General features: G+C 35.9%; 1 protein-coding gene across 1 annotated transcript in view; it reads right to left on the bottom strand.

The window, feature by feature from the left end:
* Window positions 1-18,205, bottom strand: part of IL1RAPL1 (interleukin 1 receptor accessory protein like 1) — a 314,390-nt gene extending 296,185 nt beyond the window's left edge. The window contains exon 1 of the mRNA XM_036439706.2: window positions 18,130-18,205. Coding sequence (XP_036295599.2) covers window positions 18,130-18,166 — 37 coding nt within the window. The 5' untranslated portion in view covers window positions 18,167-18,205. The remainder of the gene's footprint in view (window positions 1-18,129) is intronic.
* Between the last annotated feature and the right edge of the window lie 516 nt (window positions 18,206-18,721).

The raw sequence follows: 18,721 nt of genomic DNA, 5'->3' as shown, positions 1-18,721 counted from the left end.
GTTGACAAAGATTGCAATGCAAAGTCTTTGTAGACAAGCATATATCGATTATCTTTATCTATCTATCTATCTATCTATCTATCTATCTATCTATCTATCATCTATCTTTTAGCAAATATTGTGCACAGTAGATACTCAATAACAAAGTAGTAAATGGAACTAGTGAACCCATTTCTCATTCTACACCCAAAAGTTTGTAGTCTACTTGACTGCATTTTAGAGATCTTCCTTAAATTCAAGATGCCAGTTAACCCTATAATCTTGACCAGTTTCCTGGATGAACTGTGACATGTAACTGTTATTTTTTTAAATGTATCTTTATTGTTAAAAGTATTACAGATGTCCCTCTTTTTTTCCAAATGACCCCTCCACCCCTCACCTGCTCCTCCCACATTTTCTGTGTCCATGGGCAATGATGCATATATGCATATAAGACCCCCAGTCCATCTCTCCCCACCTACTCCACCACCTCCACTTTCCCTCTGAGATTCCTCAGTCTATTCCATGATTCTAGGTTTCTAGATCTATTTTGTTCATAAGTTTATTTTGTTCATTAGATTCCACTTATAGGTAAGATCATGTGATAGTTGTCTTTCTCTGACTAGCTTTTTTTGCTCAGCACAATACTCTCCAGCTCCCTCAAGCTATCTCAAAAGGTAAGATATCCTTCTTATTACTACTGCATAGTATCCTATGATGTAACTGTACCAGAGCTTTTGTATCCACTCATCTACTGATGGGCATTTGGGCTGTTTCCATATCTAAGCTATTGTGCTGCTATGAACATAGGGTGCATATATTCTTTTTGATTTGTGTTTCACAGTTCTTATGATCTATTCCTAAAAGTGGGTTCACTGGGTCAAATGGCAGTTCCATTTTTAACTTTTGAAGAAACTCTATATTATTTTCAAAAGTGGCTGCACCATTCTGCATTCCCACCAGCAATGTACTAGGGTTCCCTTTTTTCCACATCCTTGCCAGCACTTGTCATTTTTTACGTGTTAAATTGTTGATGGTCGCCATTCTGAAAAGTGTGGGATAATACATCATTATCATTATCATTTGCATCTCTCAGATGATTAGAGTGGAAGAATGCACTGTGTTCATGGATTGGAAGGATCAGCATTATTAAGATGTACATACTACCCAAAGCAATCTATAGATTCACTGAAATCCCTATTAAAATAAAAAGGCATATTTCACAAATCTAGAACATACACTTCCAAAATTTATATGGAATCAAAGAAGACCCTGAATAGCCACAGTAATCTTCAGAAAGAACAATCTTGGAGGAATCACAATACCAGATATCAAGTTACACTACAAAGCCACTGTATTCAAAATTGCCTGGTACTGGGATAAGAAGTGGCATAGATCAGTGGAATAGAACAAAGACACCATTAACTGACCCAAGACATTACACAAAATTAATATTTGAGATAGGAGGCAAGAGCATACAGTCTCTTCAATAAATGGTGTTGGGAAAATTGGACAGGTACATGAAAGTAATAAACTATATCACCAACTTCTGTCATACACACAAAAAAATAAACTCAGAATGGGTAATAGACTTAAATGCAAGTCGTGAAACCATGAAAATCTTAGAAGAAACCATAGGCAATTTGTTTGGTGAAACATCCCTACTAGCAATATGTTTGGTGATACATCTCCTAGGGCAAGGGAAATGAAGGAGAAAATAAACAAGTAGGACTACATCAAAATAAAAAAGCTTCTTCTGCACAGCAAAAGAAACCATCAGCAAAATGAAAAGGGCTCCCACTGTATGGGAGAATATATTTTCCAATGATACATCTGAAAAGGGATTAATGTCAAAAAAAATAAGTGACTCATGTAATGTAACAAATTGAAGACAAACAATTTAATTAACAAATGGGCTAAGGGCATAAATAGACACTTCTCCAAAGTGGATATCCAGAAGGACAAGCGACATATGTTACTGTTCTTTTAACCTCTATTTATTTCTCTAAACTCAACCAACATCTCTTTTGACCTTCAATAGACATCTGATCAGGATTTTATTTATTGCCAAGCTTCTAGGTTAGATCTCCATAACTCACTCAGTCTTCTGGGCCCTTCTTTATCTGTCTCCTTCATCCATAAAGGAGACTTTGATCACACCACGCAATCTAATGAAAACCAACAGTTTTAGTGTGGTTTATTCCGTTACTCTTCAGTACACAGCTACTGAAAAATGGTGAGTCATAAATGTTTTTTTTTATTTATGAATATTAAAGCTGAGTAAATGCTACACAATTTTTTCTCTGTAGTCTTCTTAAGATTTGCAAGTGCAGTAAGGAAAATTTGACACACATGATATGCACACCAAATGAGGTGAGAAATGCTCTAATGAAAGTATAAAAAGAGACTTGCTAGCACTTGAGAAATGTTATTTAATTCTGCCTAATGGGAGTGAAATTAGGGAAGACTTCATAAAGGTGACAATGGGGTATGACTTGAAATTTCAGTAGACTAGCACAAGGGATAGAGCAGGAGAAGGAATTCCAGAGAGCAGGTTTTCCATGTGCAAAGGATAGAGTCATGAAATTCCAGGGTATGATCAAGAGTGCCTGGTCCATGGTGAAGCTTATAGGAAGGTAAATGAAACAATGAAGACAAAATGGGATGAGATCAGCAAGGGATTGGCCTTTATGTTAGAGGCAACAGGCAAACATACTATTTTAAAGCAGCGAATCTAGCATTATTTCAATTTTACAAAGATAATTTTCTTACCAAAATAAATGAGACTCTGCTTTAATTTTTGGTGCATGGACTTAAAACTCTAATGCCCATTATAGGAGGTATACTCTGTTGCCCTAACTCTTTTAAAAATATTTTAATTGATTTTTTATAGAGAGGAAGGGAGATGGAGAGTTAGAAACATCAATGAGAGAGATACATCTACCAGCTGCCTCCTGCACACCTCCCACTGAGGATGTGCCCACAACCAAGGTATGTGCCCTTGACCGGAATCAAACCTGAGATCTTTCAGTCTGCAGGCCGATGCTCTATCCACTGAGCCAAACCGGTTTTGGCTTGCCCTAACTCTTGACTCTGATAATTACATATAAAAATGATGGTTGCATTGAACTCACAAAAGCCACTACATGTAGGCTCTAGTGAATAAGGTAAGAATAATCAACTTATGAACCAAGAAGTTAGAGTTCGATTCCCAGTCAGGGCATATGCCTGGGTTGCCAGCTTTATCCCCAGTGTGGGGCGTGCAGGAGGCAGCCAATCAATGATTCTCTCTCATCATTGATGTTGATATCTTTCTTTCCCTCTCTCTTCCTCTCTGAAATCAATTATATATATATTTAAGTAGGACATATGTTTCCCACTTGACCATGGTCCCTACCACTCTTCTTTTTTATTGATTAAGGTATTGCATATGTGTTCTTCTCCCTCCATTGCCCCCACCCCTACCACTCTTTATTGCATTATCCTTGGACATGCTTTACTCATTTATATTATATGAACTTGACTTTATAACCCATGCTGTTGTATTTTTATCTTTTCAGAAGCATATCTTTTATGTGACAATATCTTCAACAGCTGAGAATCTCACATTTGGTTTGCAATTGACAAGTTCAAGGTTGAGAGAGAACATATAGAGACAATGATGAGATGAATGAAGGTGGAGCTAAGAATTATACACTTCAGACACAGAGGGGATCTTAGTATTGGTTGAAAAGAGGGGCAAGGAAGAGTTTTCAGTCTGAGAATCTGCATTCAAAGGCATCAGGCTGGTTAATTCTTCCCCCATAAGATAATGAAAAAACATAATAAAGATGGCAGTTAAGATGTGGATTAACCAAGGACTTTAAAGAAAACAAATACTGAATATGAATGCATAGCCTCTGTAATAACTACTGCTGCATTCCCACCTTTGCTGGTACAAACCCCACCCCCCACCATACACACATTCATGTACTCACACAAATATCCAGGTTTCCTCATCATAGGAGAAAGAGCATACTATTGTCACTGAGTCAAGACATCTCACTTCTGATGCTACAGTAATATGTTGACATTTTAGGTCAGTGACCTAAGAAGAGCCAATCAGGATTCCTCCTCAGGGAATGTCTAACTTCAGCTAGAGTTCCAAACTCCACTTTGCCTCAGAGTGAGAAGAATTGAGAAAACCACTCCCTCCCCGTGTATGCTCCCTCAACCCCTTTTGTGCTCCACCTCCATAATACATGATGGCATGCAGAGAGAAAAAAAAAAAAGAAGACAGAGAAAATTCTAACATCATTTTAGTCATTCTTTAGGCCAGCACCACTCTTGCCTTTGAAGTGATTTGTCACTTGTGATTAGAGCCCTGACAATGAAATATCAGAACTGTGGTTCTGCAAATGTAAGTTGTCTAGGCCCAAAATTTTCTCCAAAATAAATACCTCAAATTAACTTTTGCTTGAAATGGACATCTATTAGAGATGAAAAAAAAGAAAACACACACAAAATATTTTTGCATTATCTTCCCTCTAATTGTTTACCTACTTGACTCAATTCTCTATATTTCATCCATGAAAGAAAATAAAGGTCTGTCTGCCCTGAAATCTGTCAACAGGAAAATTCTCTCTTGATTTAACACTTCTTTCCTACAAAGTAACTTATGCTCTAGGTGACACTTAACTTCACCTGAAGCTAATAAATCATGATTCATCTAATATAAGATTCACCTACTTCATTTATCTCCCATTACATAAAAATGTTACTTTCACTCTCTAATTAGTAGCAAATCCTAATAAACAGCATTAAAGTGAAAATACATTATTCACAGGAAAGATCTTTTTCAAAAAAATTCATCATTACCCTTTACATATTCTCTATATAATAAAAGCCTAATATGCAAATAGACCAAACATTGGAACCACTGGTGGAACTATTGGTTGCTATGATGCATACTGACCACCAGGGGGCAGTCACTAAAACGCAGGAGCTGCTTCCAGCCCGCAGGCCCCAGGCCAGCCAAGGCAGGTGCCAGCAGGGTCCCCCGAATCACCCCACCAGTCACCCCACAGAGGGGCTCTGATCACCAGCCATGCCTAGGGGCCCTACCCATGCACAATTTAAAAAAAAATAAAAATATATTTAATAAAACAACATTTGAGTAACCTCTTTTTAAATATGATATGTGATATAAAAATCTGAAGCAAATATTCATACTACTTATAAACAGGCTGTGCAGAATGAGTAGAGTGCATACTAGTCTAATTGGATTCCAAATAAAATTAGTGAACGTTAGGTACATTATTCAGAAAGCCTTAAAACATTTTAATCAATGAATTAAAAGTCTTAAAGTTGCCAAGATAATTGACAACAAATCACAAATATATGGTACTCAGAAACACTAAAATTTTTCCTTTAAGTATAACAAACAAAAGCACTTTTACTGAACTTTCCCTAAGCTATTTTACATAATGGCTTCTTACTGAGTTTTTGGGGTAATAATCTCAAATTTTCTTAGAACTCATCATTTTCTAAGTATCCTATTTCTAGTGATGGCTTGATGTGACAGGATGCATTCATATTTTTTTTTAAGAAAAGTAATGCACTTTCCTTTGTTCTTTTCCTACTCAAATAACTGCCAAGTTTTGATAAGTACAATTATTCAGGAAAATCTGAGGTCGGCGCCTCGCTTTTATTAAACTACTAGAGGCCCAGTGCACAAAATTCATGCACCGGAGGGGGGTGTCCCTCAGCACAGCCTGCACCCTCTCCAATCTGGGACTCCTCAAGGGATTGGGCCTAAATGGACAGTTGGACATCCCTCTCACAATCCAGGTTTGCTGGCTTCCCAACTGCTCGCCAGCCTGCCTTCCTGATTGCCCCTAACCACTTCTGCCTGCCAGCCTGATCACCCCCTAACCACTCCCTTGCCAGCCTGATTGATGCCTAAGTGCTCCCCTGCCAGACTGTTTGCACCTAATTGCCCTCCCCTGCAGGCCTGGTCACCCCTAACTGCCATCCCTTCCAGGCCTGGTCCCTCTCAACTGCCCTCCTCTGCTGGCCATATTGTGTTCACATGGGAGCAGCTATCTTGTGTATTAGAGTAATGGTCAATTTACCTATTACTCTTTTATTAGATAGGACAAACAAAAACTATCTCAGAGTGAGAACGCCTGCAGCCTGCATGTAAGTTTGAAGAGAACATTTTGGGGAAGTGGGAGAGGAGAGGACATTACTGACTCTGTTGGAATCCTAAGGAACTTAAGCCTTTCTCTCATGCTCATTGTGGTTCCAGATGTAGAATTAGGAGGTATTTTCTGACCAGACTATTTACCAAAGACTTATTTCAATGCAGATGAATTTTGGAAAATAACATTCTTTATCAATGTTTTTCTTTTTCATTATTCAAGGGCATCATATATGCTATAACTAGATTTTACAAATTTTAGCTGCTAAACTAAAAATAAATCCTTAGTGTTTCTGAGAAAGTAACATTGATCTTGTGTGTGGGGAACTGGGAAAGAGATCACTTATAGAGAGTTTGCTGTGAGGCTCAGGCTTTAAAACCTTCTGGATACTCTATGCATTGCCTTAATCTGGCATGTATTGAGCATATATTTGGGTACATCTGAAAAGGTGGATGTTTAGGCATTCATAAAGTAGCAAATCAAATTTTATTACTTATACTTTGATATTAAAAAGAAAATAATTGTCTTCTGAAGAGAAATGGTCTTTGAGATTTGGACACCCCAATGTAGGATTCCTTGCTACTGCTTTTCCACACCTCCCTACCATTTCCCTCTCCTGCCTGTCCTCTGGAACCTCAAGGCCAAGCCTCCCTCCCTGTGCCAAAACCTCCAACTGGTAAGTGGCTGAAACTGAAAGTCCCATGTTCTGGGTTTAGAGAATAAAAACAAATCAAAGCAAAGCAAAGCAAAGCAAAACAAAACAAAAAATAAAATAATTATTAAATACTAGAGGCCCTGTGCACAAAATTCGTGCACGGGGAGGGGGTGGGGTGTCCCTCAGCCCAGCTTGCACCCTCTCCAATCTCGGACCCCTCAAGGGATGTTCAGCTGCCTGTTTAGACAAATGGGCAGTCTGACATCCTCTCACAATCTAGGACTGCTGGCTCCCAAATGCTCAGATGTATGCCTTCCTGATTTCCCCTAACCGCTTCTGCCTGCCAGCCTGATCACCCCCTAACCACTCCCATGCCAGCCTGATTGGTGTCTAACTGCCCCCCTGCGCAGCCTGTTTGCCCCAACTTCCCTCCTCTGCCGGCCTGATCACCCCTAATTGTCCTCCCCTGTAGGGTTGATCACCTCCAACTGCCCTCCCTTGCAGGCCTGGTCCCTCCCAACTGCCCTCCCCTGTTGGCCATCTTGTGGTGGCTATCTTGTGTCCACATAGGAGCAGGATCTTTGGCCACATGGGGGCAGCCATCTTATGTGTTGGAGTGATGGTCAATCTGCATATTACTCTTTTATTAGATAAGATATTTGAATACATTAAGAAAAAAGAAGTGGTCAGCAGACTGATATAATAAGAAAGGCCATTTAAATTGAGAAGTATCAAATTTCAAAATGCCCCCCTTTCAATTTGGAAATAAGAACTCTCATCACAGTTATAGCTATGGAAAAACAAATGTCAGCATGGGCAGTCATTGTAGTAAGATAGATTTCAACAAAAGCATGGCCTTCAAAGTGTCTCCCTTAAGAAAATAAACTCTTTTGTCAAAATTGAACATGACTTATTTTAGTTCCTCAAATATTCCATCCTACCAAGTAAATTTTGAAGAACTAGATTTAAATGGTGATTCTGAAGCTGGTGAATAAAATTTAATATTTCCTCAGTGGGGGCAAAAAGTCACAACAGGGACATCAGTTTCCTCTGATAGACAAGGGGAAGTCATATGATGTGATGGATGAATGATCATTCATTCCTCTGGGTTAGTTACAAAAACCACTTGAAGTTTCATGTCAAGGAACTTCATCTTATGAAAATGTAAAAATCTGCACTACCACAGAGAAAAGTTATAGGGATGATTATTCAATTACAAAGAATTCTTATATAAAATTATTCACCACAGAGTTTCTTTAAATAGCATATTTCCCTTGGGAGCATAAATCTTTCATTGATCATTAGCTATTTAAGAGACACTGGGGTACAGAGTCTCTTAAAACTGATGTGTTAAGCTACTACTAACTAAAGATTAAAGAAATACTTTCCTAAAATCATGATCATTCAATATACCCACAAATCTATAGGAGCACACTAAGTTGACAGAGTAAGGTATGGTTAAAATGCTATGTGTTTTAGCATTAAACTATAAAACATTGTTATCCTATTTGCCTAATTATATCCAAGGACAAGTTATTTTTCATGAAAAGACCATACTTTTGGAAGGCTCATTATTTGGCCAAAATTCAAAGAGAAAATTTATGGATGAAGAACTCTCTTTATATTCAAATTTTAAATGATGTGAGTCTTTTGATAGTTTCTGTTTTAATGAACATCAGTCATGTGGCACACACTATTATTCTGAAACTCTTTCAGTATTCTACACCATAACATCCTTTGATAGGTTTATTTCTGATAAATTGACATTTACTTTGCAAATTCAGAAGGAGTTTTATTAACATAGGATACTCATTGTGTTATTCTATGTTAGTAAACTTTAATCATAAAGAAAGACTCAGAAAGCTTTGTGATAACAGTGCTTATCAGAGAAAAATCAGTATCCCATATAATAAAAGCCTAATATGCTAAGTGTCTGGTCATCTGGTTGTCAGGTCATCAGGTTGTCCGTTCAGCCATTCAAAGCATAGTAAGCTAATGATCTGCTAAGACCACTCAACCCCTTGCTATGATGTGCACTGACTTTCTGTTGGGGTCTGGTCGATTGGACTGAGCAAGACAGGCCAGATACGCCCTAGAGCCCTTCCGCAATCCCTCCCCAGATGGCCAATCTCCCGTGTCCCTCTCTGGACCCAATTGTGCACTGGTGGGGTCCCTTGGCCTGGCCTGCACGCTCTCATACTCTGGGACTCCTCAGGGGATGTCGGAGAGCGGGTTTTGGCTGATCCTGCTCAACACAGGAGCTGTCCCCTGGTGGTCATTGTGCTCCCACAGGGGGGTGCAGCTCAGCCAGAAGCTGGGCTCACAGCTGGCAAGCGCAGCAGTGGTGGCAGAAGCGGGCTTAAGCCATCAGTCGGACATCCCCCAGGGCTCCAGGACTGTGAGAGAGTGAAGGCCTGGCTGAGGGGGACCCCCCACAAGTGCATGAATTTCATGCAACAGGCTTCTAGTTTTCCTATAAAATTAATATGAGTATTGCCAAACCTTCACAAAAAAAAAAAAAACTTGAGAGGCATAGTGGTTTTATGATATATTTTGTAAAATTATTTTCATGTTCCTTGTCTTGAGAAATATTATATCTGGATTTCCTTGGTTTAGAAAAATAATTTTCACTCTTACTTTCTTCTTGATGGTCATTTATAAATTTGTTTGGTATAGTGTCAATTACATCGTCATTTTTTAAAGGGTAGGAATCATTTTCTTCTTTTACAAATATATACTTACAGTATGCATTTGGACAGACTTGTGGAAGAATTAAGTAATCTAAAATAAGTAATTTATTTAAGATAAAGTTTCATTTAACTATAAAATTTAGTATAGTTAGTGTGTTCTTAGAGGGGAGATGGACATTACTGACTAAAATATTATGCGTCCTATAATGAAGCCATGTTAGCTACCAAAGTATGATACTCTAGAAAGAATATAAGCATGATCCATCATTGGCATTCAAATTGCATTTCGGGAACCTTCTATATAAAGCATCCTATAAATAGCATTAAAATAGCTCAACTACTAGCAGCAAGCATGTATTGACTATTTAATATAGACCAGTCAATGTACTAATCTTTACATGCATTATTTCATTAAATACTCACACTAACTCCATAGATGCGTGTATTATTCTTGTGTGGTTTATTTTTTTATTGATTAGGAAAATAAGGGCTGTTTGTTCAAGGTTGCACCAGTAGAATATGTGGCAGAGCTGGACTGTTACCCAGATCTGTCTTATAGAATGGCTTGAACTTGGAACCACAGTCATATGCTGTGCTGCCTCTTTATTGCAAATAAGATAATAATAATAATAATAATAATAATAATAATAATAAATGATGTTTGTTTTTATAAGTTTTGAGATATAAAAGCATGTAGCCAATTTTGTTCCATTTTCTCATAGTTAAAGAGAAGGATTTGACTTGATAACTACCCCAAACCCCTCCATTCCCTAAAGTTCTTCATTCTAGACTCATGAAGGGTTACACAATGCCACGGCTCTAATCACAAGTGACAAATCACTGAAAAGGCAAGAGTGGTGTTAGAATTTTCTCTGTCTTCTTTTCTGTTTCCCTCTGCATGCCATCATATATCATGGAGGTGGAGCATGGCACGGTCTGGGGGAGCATACACAGGGAGGGGAGTGGTTTGCTCAATTCTTCTCACTCTGAGGCAAAGTGGAGTTTGGAACTCAACACACAATATCTAATTTCTTAACTGGTCAGTAACAAAACAGTATTCTTAATGTTGTAGTAAAAGAGCAAGTGCACGAGTCACATCAGTGCTCAACAAGTTATACTAGAATTAGACCAGGAGTTGGAGATTACAATGGTATTGTAGCACTGGTTTTGTGACAACACTATTTTTGGTCTTCCCATCTTCTCTCACTTCTGGTCTTTTTCTTCAAAAAAAATTATTGTTGAAAGTATTACATAGGTCCTCCTTTCCCTATCATTAACCTCTTCCAGCTCGCTCCCATACCCACAGGCCATCATCACTCCATTATCCATATTCATGGGTTATGCCTATATGCATACAAGTTTTTCTAAAGTAAGTATAAGTACACTCACTTCCATTACCTCTATTCTGGTTTTAATTCATTTTAACAAGTGCTTCAACTGGTTTCCAAACTGTCAGATATCAATGGCCTTCAGTAATTGTTCTAACCTCCATTTCTATCTTTCTTTGGGTTTCAAGCCTTTCCTAGCAGTAGGATTTAAGCATTTTATACTTACTGGTAAAAGAAAGTTCAACTTATACTTAGATGGCAATTTTTAGAACAAACATGCAAAATTGCATTTCCCCACAACCAATTCCTCCTCTCTAGCACTAAAGAAAGGCTTGGATTTTGAGAATTTGTGGAATTCATATGTTAGGTAATAAACTGATCTAAGAATACTAATAGCTCATATTCATTAAATTATCATTTATTAAAGGATATGAAATATTAACCAACTACTAATATGAAAAACATTCCTTTTCAGGTTAGACTTATACTTTTTAAGGTGACTGTAGTTTCAAAAGTAAAATATCAGACCACAACAGCTGTCAAGATTTATTACTTTCATTTATCATGGCATGATAAATTTGGACTGAGGAGAACTAAGCACCATTAGTTTAAATAATTATAATAGCAGTGTGTATTATCCTTTACATGATTTAATATGACACACGTTTATCCAGAAGCTCTCATTTATATCTAATAAGCTTTATTTCAGGCAATAGAACTATTCTACTCTGCATATCTTCCTAAAGTGGGCAACAATTACATCACTTTTCATCTAAAACTTGGACTTTGGATACAAATCTTTGTATACAGAGCAAAAAGGCAGATTTATATTTCATTAGTTCATTAGTACAAATATGTCTTATGTTGATATATTCCATGTAGTACAGTAAAACCAAAGTCAATAGCATTATATTTGCTCACGGTAACCAGAGTAATTGTGGATGGAAAAGTCTAGTCAAAGCTGACTTCCCTACCTCTGCAAAGGAAAGTCAGATTTGTACCAATTGCAGATCTCAACAACAAAGTGTTGTTGTTGTTTTTTTAGCACCTGTAGTACTGTATGGTAATTTCAGAATTAGGTATCAAACTCAATGCTTGAATTGTTTTGTTTCCAGTATATTGAAATTAACTGCTTCTTTACCCAAAGAGGCTTCTCAGTTAGAGTAAGATAGAGTAGTCACTATTCAGTAAAAGGTGCATGGTTTTTTTTTCAAGAAAATAGCAACAATGAAAATATAGACCTAGATAGCAAATGTTATAGAGCTATATTTCACTTCATATAATAATTACTTGTCTTATACGGTCTCCTTGGATTGAAACCTCAACTAGCATATTTATAATAAAACACATTCCATGCACAATATATGCATATACACAGTTCTAGAACATATAAAGCATTAAAACAGTGCTTCAATACCTAATTATTTTAACACAGTGAATTAAAAATATAATTTATATGACAAGGAATTTTCCTATCAAAATATGGATCAGGCTCTAGTATATAATGAATGAACTTTTTCCCCTCAGGGAACTTAAATTTTTCAAATGATATATAATATAACAGGGCAGGCAGGGTATGTTAGTTAAGTTCTAGTGTGACATTTTATTTTAACTAGCTTGTAGTTAAATTGGATAAAGTTATATGTATATGTGTCTCTTTACCAAGATGAATGTTTAAACATTTGAGGTTTCAATAACATCATCAACCACTTTCCTCTCATGTTAAAATCTGGTGAATCCCCGTAATTTGCTCTGTTACAGAAGTGTTTGCTTTTTAACAAACTTAGCAAACAAAAGTAAATACTAAAAAAAAAAAAAAGATGAATACTTCCTGGAAGTGTATTCAGTTTGGTTTCATTATTTTCTCTTGCAGAACATTTGGAAATGTGTGCCTTTTGTTGAATGTACACCTCATCATAAATTAGTATTTATTGACATTCCCTGTGCTCAAAGTACATCACAAAATTACTGTGTACTTTATTATGAAACAGAATCTACAGGAAGTACTCTGTTGAGCATTAAAATATCCAAAAGAAGAAAATGGATGTACATTTGATTAAATGTTTATATCTCATCAACTGTAAACATTTATCTAAATGGACTAGGTTTATATGAAACCCTCCAAATGTGGAAAAAAAGAAGAGAGAGACCACTTAATAATCAATGAGTGAAGAGATAGAAAAAGAGATAATAGAGGAGGAAGAAGTAATTCTAATATCAAAGAAAAGTCACTTTTCCTTCAAGAGTTCTATGGTACAAATATATTATTTTCTTAATTTGATTAAAGACTAGAGGCTTAGTGCACAAATTTGTGCACATTGAAAGGAAATTAATAAGAAGGATTATTTTATATTGCTACTCACCCTTTCTCTATAATAAAAGTGTCAACCAAATTCATAATTGACAATGGCAGATGGAAACACACATGTGTGATTGGCACCAGCAAGAGCTTTATATATATAGATAAACTTGCTTAATTAGACCTGCTTTCTGATTTAGCTAAACTTTTTCCAGCCCAATGAAACACCCCAACTTCTCTTTCAGGTAATTGTCAGAAACAGCAGTAAATATCAACATGAAGCAAATTATTATTGTAGATCATGCAGGGAGAACAAAGGGTAAAATGTTTAACTGCAGCAGTGTTTGACTATATTCTACGCAGTGAGAAAAACAGAAGTCATTTTCAAATTCCACTATTTATTACTTCTTTTCAGTCAGGTCCAGTTTCCAAACTTTCTAAGTCTCTGTTTTCTGGCTAATGAAAATAAAATAGGATTCTACTGAGTCTCCTATCTACCTACTCCAGAACTTCTGTGAGGATCAAATGAGATGAGGCATGTGAAAACCCTTCACAGACATTTGGTTAAACTGTAAAATGTTTGCACCTTGCTAAAAGCAAGTTGTGTTCCTAGGCAGAAGAAACTCCAAGGATGCTAGGTGCTAGGGAGAGGAACCCGGGCATTACTATGTGAAGTTATGACTGGGAGCCCACAGCCACCGTTTCTGGGTTGGGTTGGGCTCTGGGTCGAATTTCGTGCCATGGGGTCTTGGCAACATTGGCTGCGATTCAATGGGCTGTGGCTCCAAGGTTGTGGCAGGGTCTGTATCCCACTTGCGGGGAGCCGAGTGGTGCTTTGTTAGTATCAGGTCAGAAGTGCCATTTATTTGTAAATGGCCAGAATGTGTCAAGGCAGCTCCTGCATTGAGCGTCAACCCCCTGGTGGTCAGTGTGCCTCATAGTGATGGGTTGAACAGTTGGAGGGGCACTTAGCATATTAGCCTTTTATATACAGATTAGAGAGTTATCACACACATTGTATATTTCTACCGAGAGATTTTATAACATCTCTGCTAAGAATTTTAGAAATATATAGCAAGAAAGTTAAACAAAATTATTTTGTTTACCCAGTATTTTTCTTTTTAGGGATCTATTATGTTAAATGAATCAGAGTCACAGAAAAATGTATAGATAAAGATCACTGCACCATTATTCATAATAAAATTTGAAAAATCAAAATTTCAACTATTTATGTAATTATAGGACATTCACATGGATAGCAGGTATCCATTAAAAGGATATTTTTTGAGAATATATTTTTTCTAAATATTACAGAGAGGAAGGGAGAGAGATAATTAGAAACATCTATGAGAGAAAGTCATCGATCAGCTGCCTCCTGCACACACCCCACTGGGGATGTGCCCGTAACCAAGGTACATGCCCCTGACCGGAATTGAACCCGGGACCCCTCAGTCTGCAGGCTGAAGCTCCATCCACTGAGCCAAACTGGTTTTGGCTTTCTGAGAATATTTAATAGGAGTGAAATGTTTATACAATGTAAAGTAAAAGAAACAAGATTATTTTCTCTTTTTCCCAAAAATTTCTACTATTAACCGTTATAATTATTTTTAAAGCAAAAAACAAAATTTAAATAATGATATCCATATCTCGATAAGTAATAATAATTTTAAATAATATGTTTCACTAGGTCAAGGGTGAAATGGATTTCTACTCTCTGAAAGTCTGATAATGATGAATAAAACACCCTCTATTCTGGAAGGTTCTGAAAATGGGCTCCTGACCATAGCAAGAAGGACACATTTCTGATTGACATTCTCAGGGCTTACACTCAGCAAGGCAATGGTATCTGTCTTATGATTCCCTTAAGGTACAGATGCCTGAAAGGACTAAATCAAGATAATCTCCTGGACTGAACTTCAGAATTGTGCAGTGTGATTTCTGGGCCTTTTGCCCAAGAAAGTGCTGTCCATATATTTGCTGATGCCTGAACATTATTTAAAAATAAAAAATTCTTTTTTTTTTCTCATTAGAACACACAGTTGCCACTTAGAAATACTATTCTGTGACCACAGGTTGATTGATATTCAAACCCACCTTTTTGTGTATTTTATATGAACTTAGTTACTATTTTGTTTTTTTCCCTAAGTAGTTTGATTTTTGTGTCTTTTGGAAAAGTTTAAATGACCACCGTCTTTTGAGAAGGTGAAGGAATTGCAAGAAAAGGAGGACACACGGGATGGAGAAAGAGTAAGTATGGTCAGCAAATGGCAGAGAAAGGAGAATTTGGAAGTGAAGACAAATCCATGCATTTCATGATTTTTCAATCACTATTAATGAGTTTTATTTATTTTCAGAGAAACTGTAGAACTGCTAGATTTGCAATTGCCAAGGTCAAGTGGATGTGTGTTAAGTTAGCCAGGATGCTCAAGTTTGGTCAACAGCCATGTACTAACTGAACTTGTGTAAGTTCTGATGATTGTTCTTATAATTCGTATGGTAGTTGTTGCTGTTGTTTATCTTCTGAAGTCAAGATTGACTCAGTTTAGGGCAAGTCTGAGTCAGACTCCTTAGTACTTGGCCAATAAACTTCATTTGGAGATTTTCACCTTCTCATAACCCCTTACAGGTTCCCTATCACTGATCCTGGCTACCATCTTTACTTCCACCCCATGATTCTTCACTGACTCTCCTTTCTTATGATATGACATTTTGAGCCTGTTGAAATATATATCTTTTATAAGTCTGCAAAGGGCAAACATTAATTATCCAAGGAGGGGAAATATCAAAGTACTTATGGTAGAAAACAAATATATTTTAGGAATCTTGACTCTGTTCTGTCCTTAATATTATTTCTTAGTTTCACTTATTCTTTGTGATCATATGTTTACCTATCCCAATACTATTGCAGTAACATTATAAAGGAATTATTTCAAATCAACTGTTACTCAAAAATCCAATGATTAAGGTTATTTTATTCTAGGCACTGAGAACTAGAATCAGAAAATAAAACAAAACGAAAGTTGTATGTAGAATCCAAATTCCAGGTTCATATCTCAAGTTTAATTGCTATTTAAAGAGAAGTTATGTTCCTTGAAGCAGTAACAATATAAAGGAATTAGAGTATTTCCTGGAGCATTTTGATGACAGCCATTCTCATGTTTCTTCAAATGAATATAGTTAACCCTTCACATTTGCATAATAATTTTCATATTTTAAAATTTATTTGATTAGTTATTGTGCAAGAAAAACTAATTTTTAAAAGGAAAGGTTTACAAATTATTTCATCTTGTAAAACATTTTAGTGGGAAGAAGAGAATAATATGATTTATTCCAATTTCAGAGAAAAATGTAAGAAATCCCAATGGGCAGCCATCAATCATGAAATTATTTTAATTATATTGTCAAATAAATAGATACAATTAATTTCATTTTCACTATGTCCATTACTGACAACTGGTACCATAAACAACTCATTTTGGGCCCAATATTTTATAATTTTGCATTAATACTTAGAAGTACATCTTCCTAGGAGTTACATAAGGGTCTGCATGAGCATGGCCACTTATGATAATTTATATGTAAACATGTTTTTAGAACGAAACAATCAAATCTAATACTAGTATACCGCAATATACCATAGCATGAGTAAAGAGTGTGATACAATTTTAAACTATTTGTTTGTTTCATATCTAGTACCACTTTAATGCTGCTGGTAATCTTCTATTTCAAAATAAAGATAATTATAATATACTTGCATATATATGACATTAATTCAAAGGTTTGATTTTACCATCAAAGAAGCATGTTAATACCATGACTTGTATAAATCCCACACATCTTCTTTCCTCAAGATTAGTAAATATGTGGATTTCCAATGTTAGAAATCCAATGACTAAAATAATTGTACAAGTTCTAAAACCATCATCATATCTTTTTGCACTATTACTTTGGATATGCTATTGGTAAAGATTATTATATCTGTAATCTTCATTTTGAAGATGATTTACAATTTAATACAAATTCTAACTCCAAGAACAAAAATAACATTGGTAAATTTCAGAGATGGGCTACCAATTCCTTTTTAGTTGCATACAATAAATGGGTTTCTACTCTCAATGGCTAATGTAAGAAAAAATTCCTTAATAAACAAGAATGTATGGTTAAATTCACACTATTACCAATCCTTTATATCAAACCACTAAAAGATAATAATTTTATTTTAATGTTGATTATATAGGCATGCATGCAATATTTCAAATATAAATACAAACTAAAATAATATCATTAAATGTGCTATGCATATTTATAATTAAGATGGGAAAGTTTTCAAAATTCGGTATAACTGACTATAGTTCAACCAGATTCAGAAATTCTAGACAAAACTCTAAAGTAATTATGTTAGTATTCTGATTTATAGACAATTTGATATATTTATCAAATCATAAACTGTCAATGTTCTTAGGTCATGTCCCAAGCCTATTTGTCCTTTAACCAAAAGCCACTTGCTCATATTTTATTAATATATTATCCATAACTTAACTAGCATAATGTCCATTATATTTGGTTAACTAAACATTATTTTAACTCTAAGAGTAACATTGATTTTTACAAATCTATACCTTTCCCCTTAATTTTCAAAAACTGTATTTTAGTGTAATAATAGGTAAGTCAAATAGTTGCATATTGCCTGCTTTAAAAGCAATTCAAGCTTTATAAAGTGACAATATAACACCATCAGTAAAACCTTCAGCCCATCTCATTTCCCAATTGCCATGTAAATGACACATGAGATTTTACATTCATATATACAGCTTGGTCTTAATAGATGTGCTATAGAAGGTGAAATGGTCTATGTTTGCTGGTATTTTCTAATTTGGCTCCCTTTACATATACATGGGATTAGCTCAGAGTGTTAAATCAGTTTACAATATAGGCTTAATAGACTGTCAGGATGTATTGAGAAAAGTGTAATAATTGGAATTAAGGAATTACTCACCCAGCTGAGCCTCCTGAATGGTCAGTTTACTTTCCATAGGATACAAAAGCTTGGGTGGCTTATCAGTCAGAGGAGCTGAAAAACAACAATAATAAAATGACTATAGTTATGCTATATGAACTGAAGAAAGGAACACAGTTTATTTTCTTAAATAATTTTCATTATCAGAATAGTGTCAAAGCATTCTACCACATAATGACTTACATATTGCAGGCAGTGCCTTTGAATTAAAGAGCTATTAGATTGTATATGAGTCAAATATAACATTTCCAAATCGACAATCACATAAGACTACTAGTATTTAAGTACTGCATCATGATTGGTCAGACTTTAAGAACATATGACTATTTTACCAAATCTTTTCAATTTGCATGCCGCCCCACACACACACTTTTTTTAAAATTTAAAATTTTTTATTTTTTTAAATATATTTTATTGATTTTTCACAGAGAGGAAGAGAGAGGGATAGAGAGTTAGAAACATCGATGAGAGAGAATCATCGACCAGCTGTCTCTTGCACACCCACTACTGGGGATGTGCCCGCAACCAAGGTACATGCCCTTGACCAGAATCGAACCCAGGACCTTTCAGT

The sequence above is a fragment of the Pipistrellus kuhlii genome, unplaced genomic scaffold (genome assembly GCF_014108245.1).
Source record: "Pipistrellus kuhlii isolate mPipKuh1 unplaced genomic scaffold, mPipKuh1.p scaffold_m20_p_16, whole genome shotgun sequence".
Taxonomy (NCBI): domain Eukaryota; kingdom Metazoa; phylum Chordata; class Mammalia; order Chiroptera; family Vespertilionidae; genus Pipistrellus; species Pipistrellus kuhlii.
Note: the sequence above shows the minus strand (reverse complement) of the source record. Positions and strands in the feature narration are given on the sequence as shown.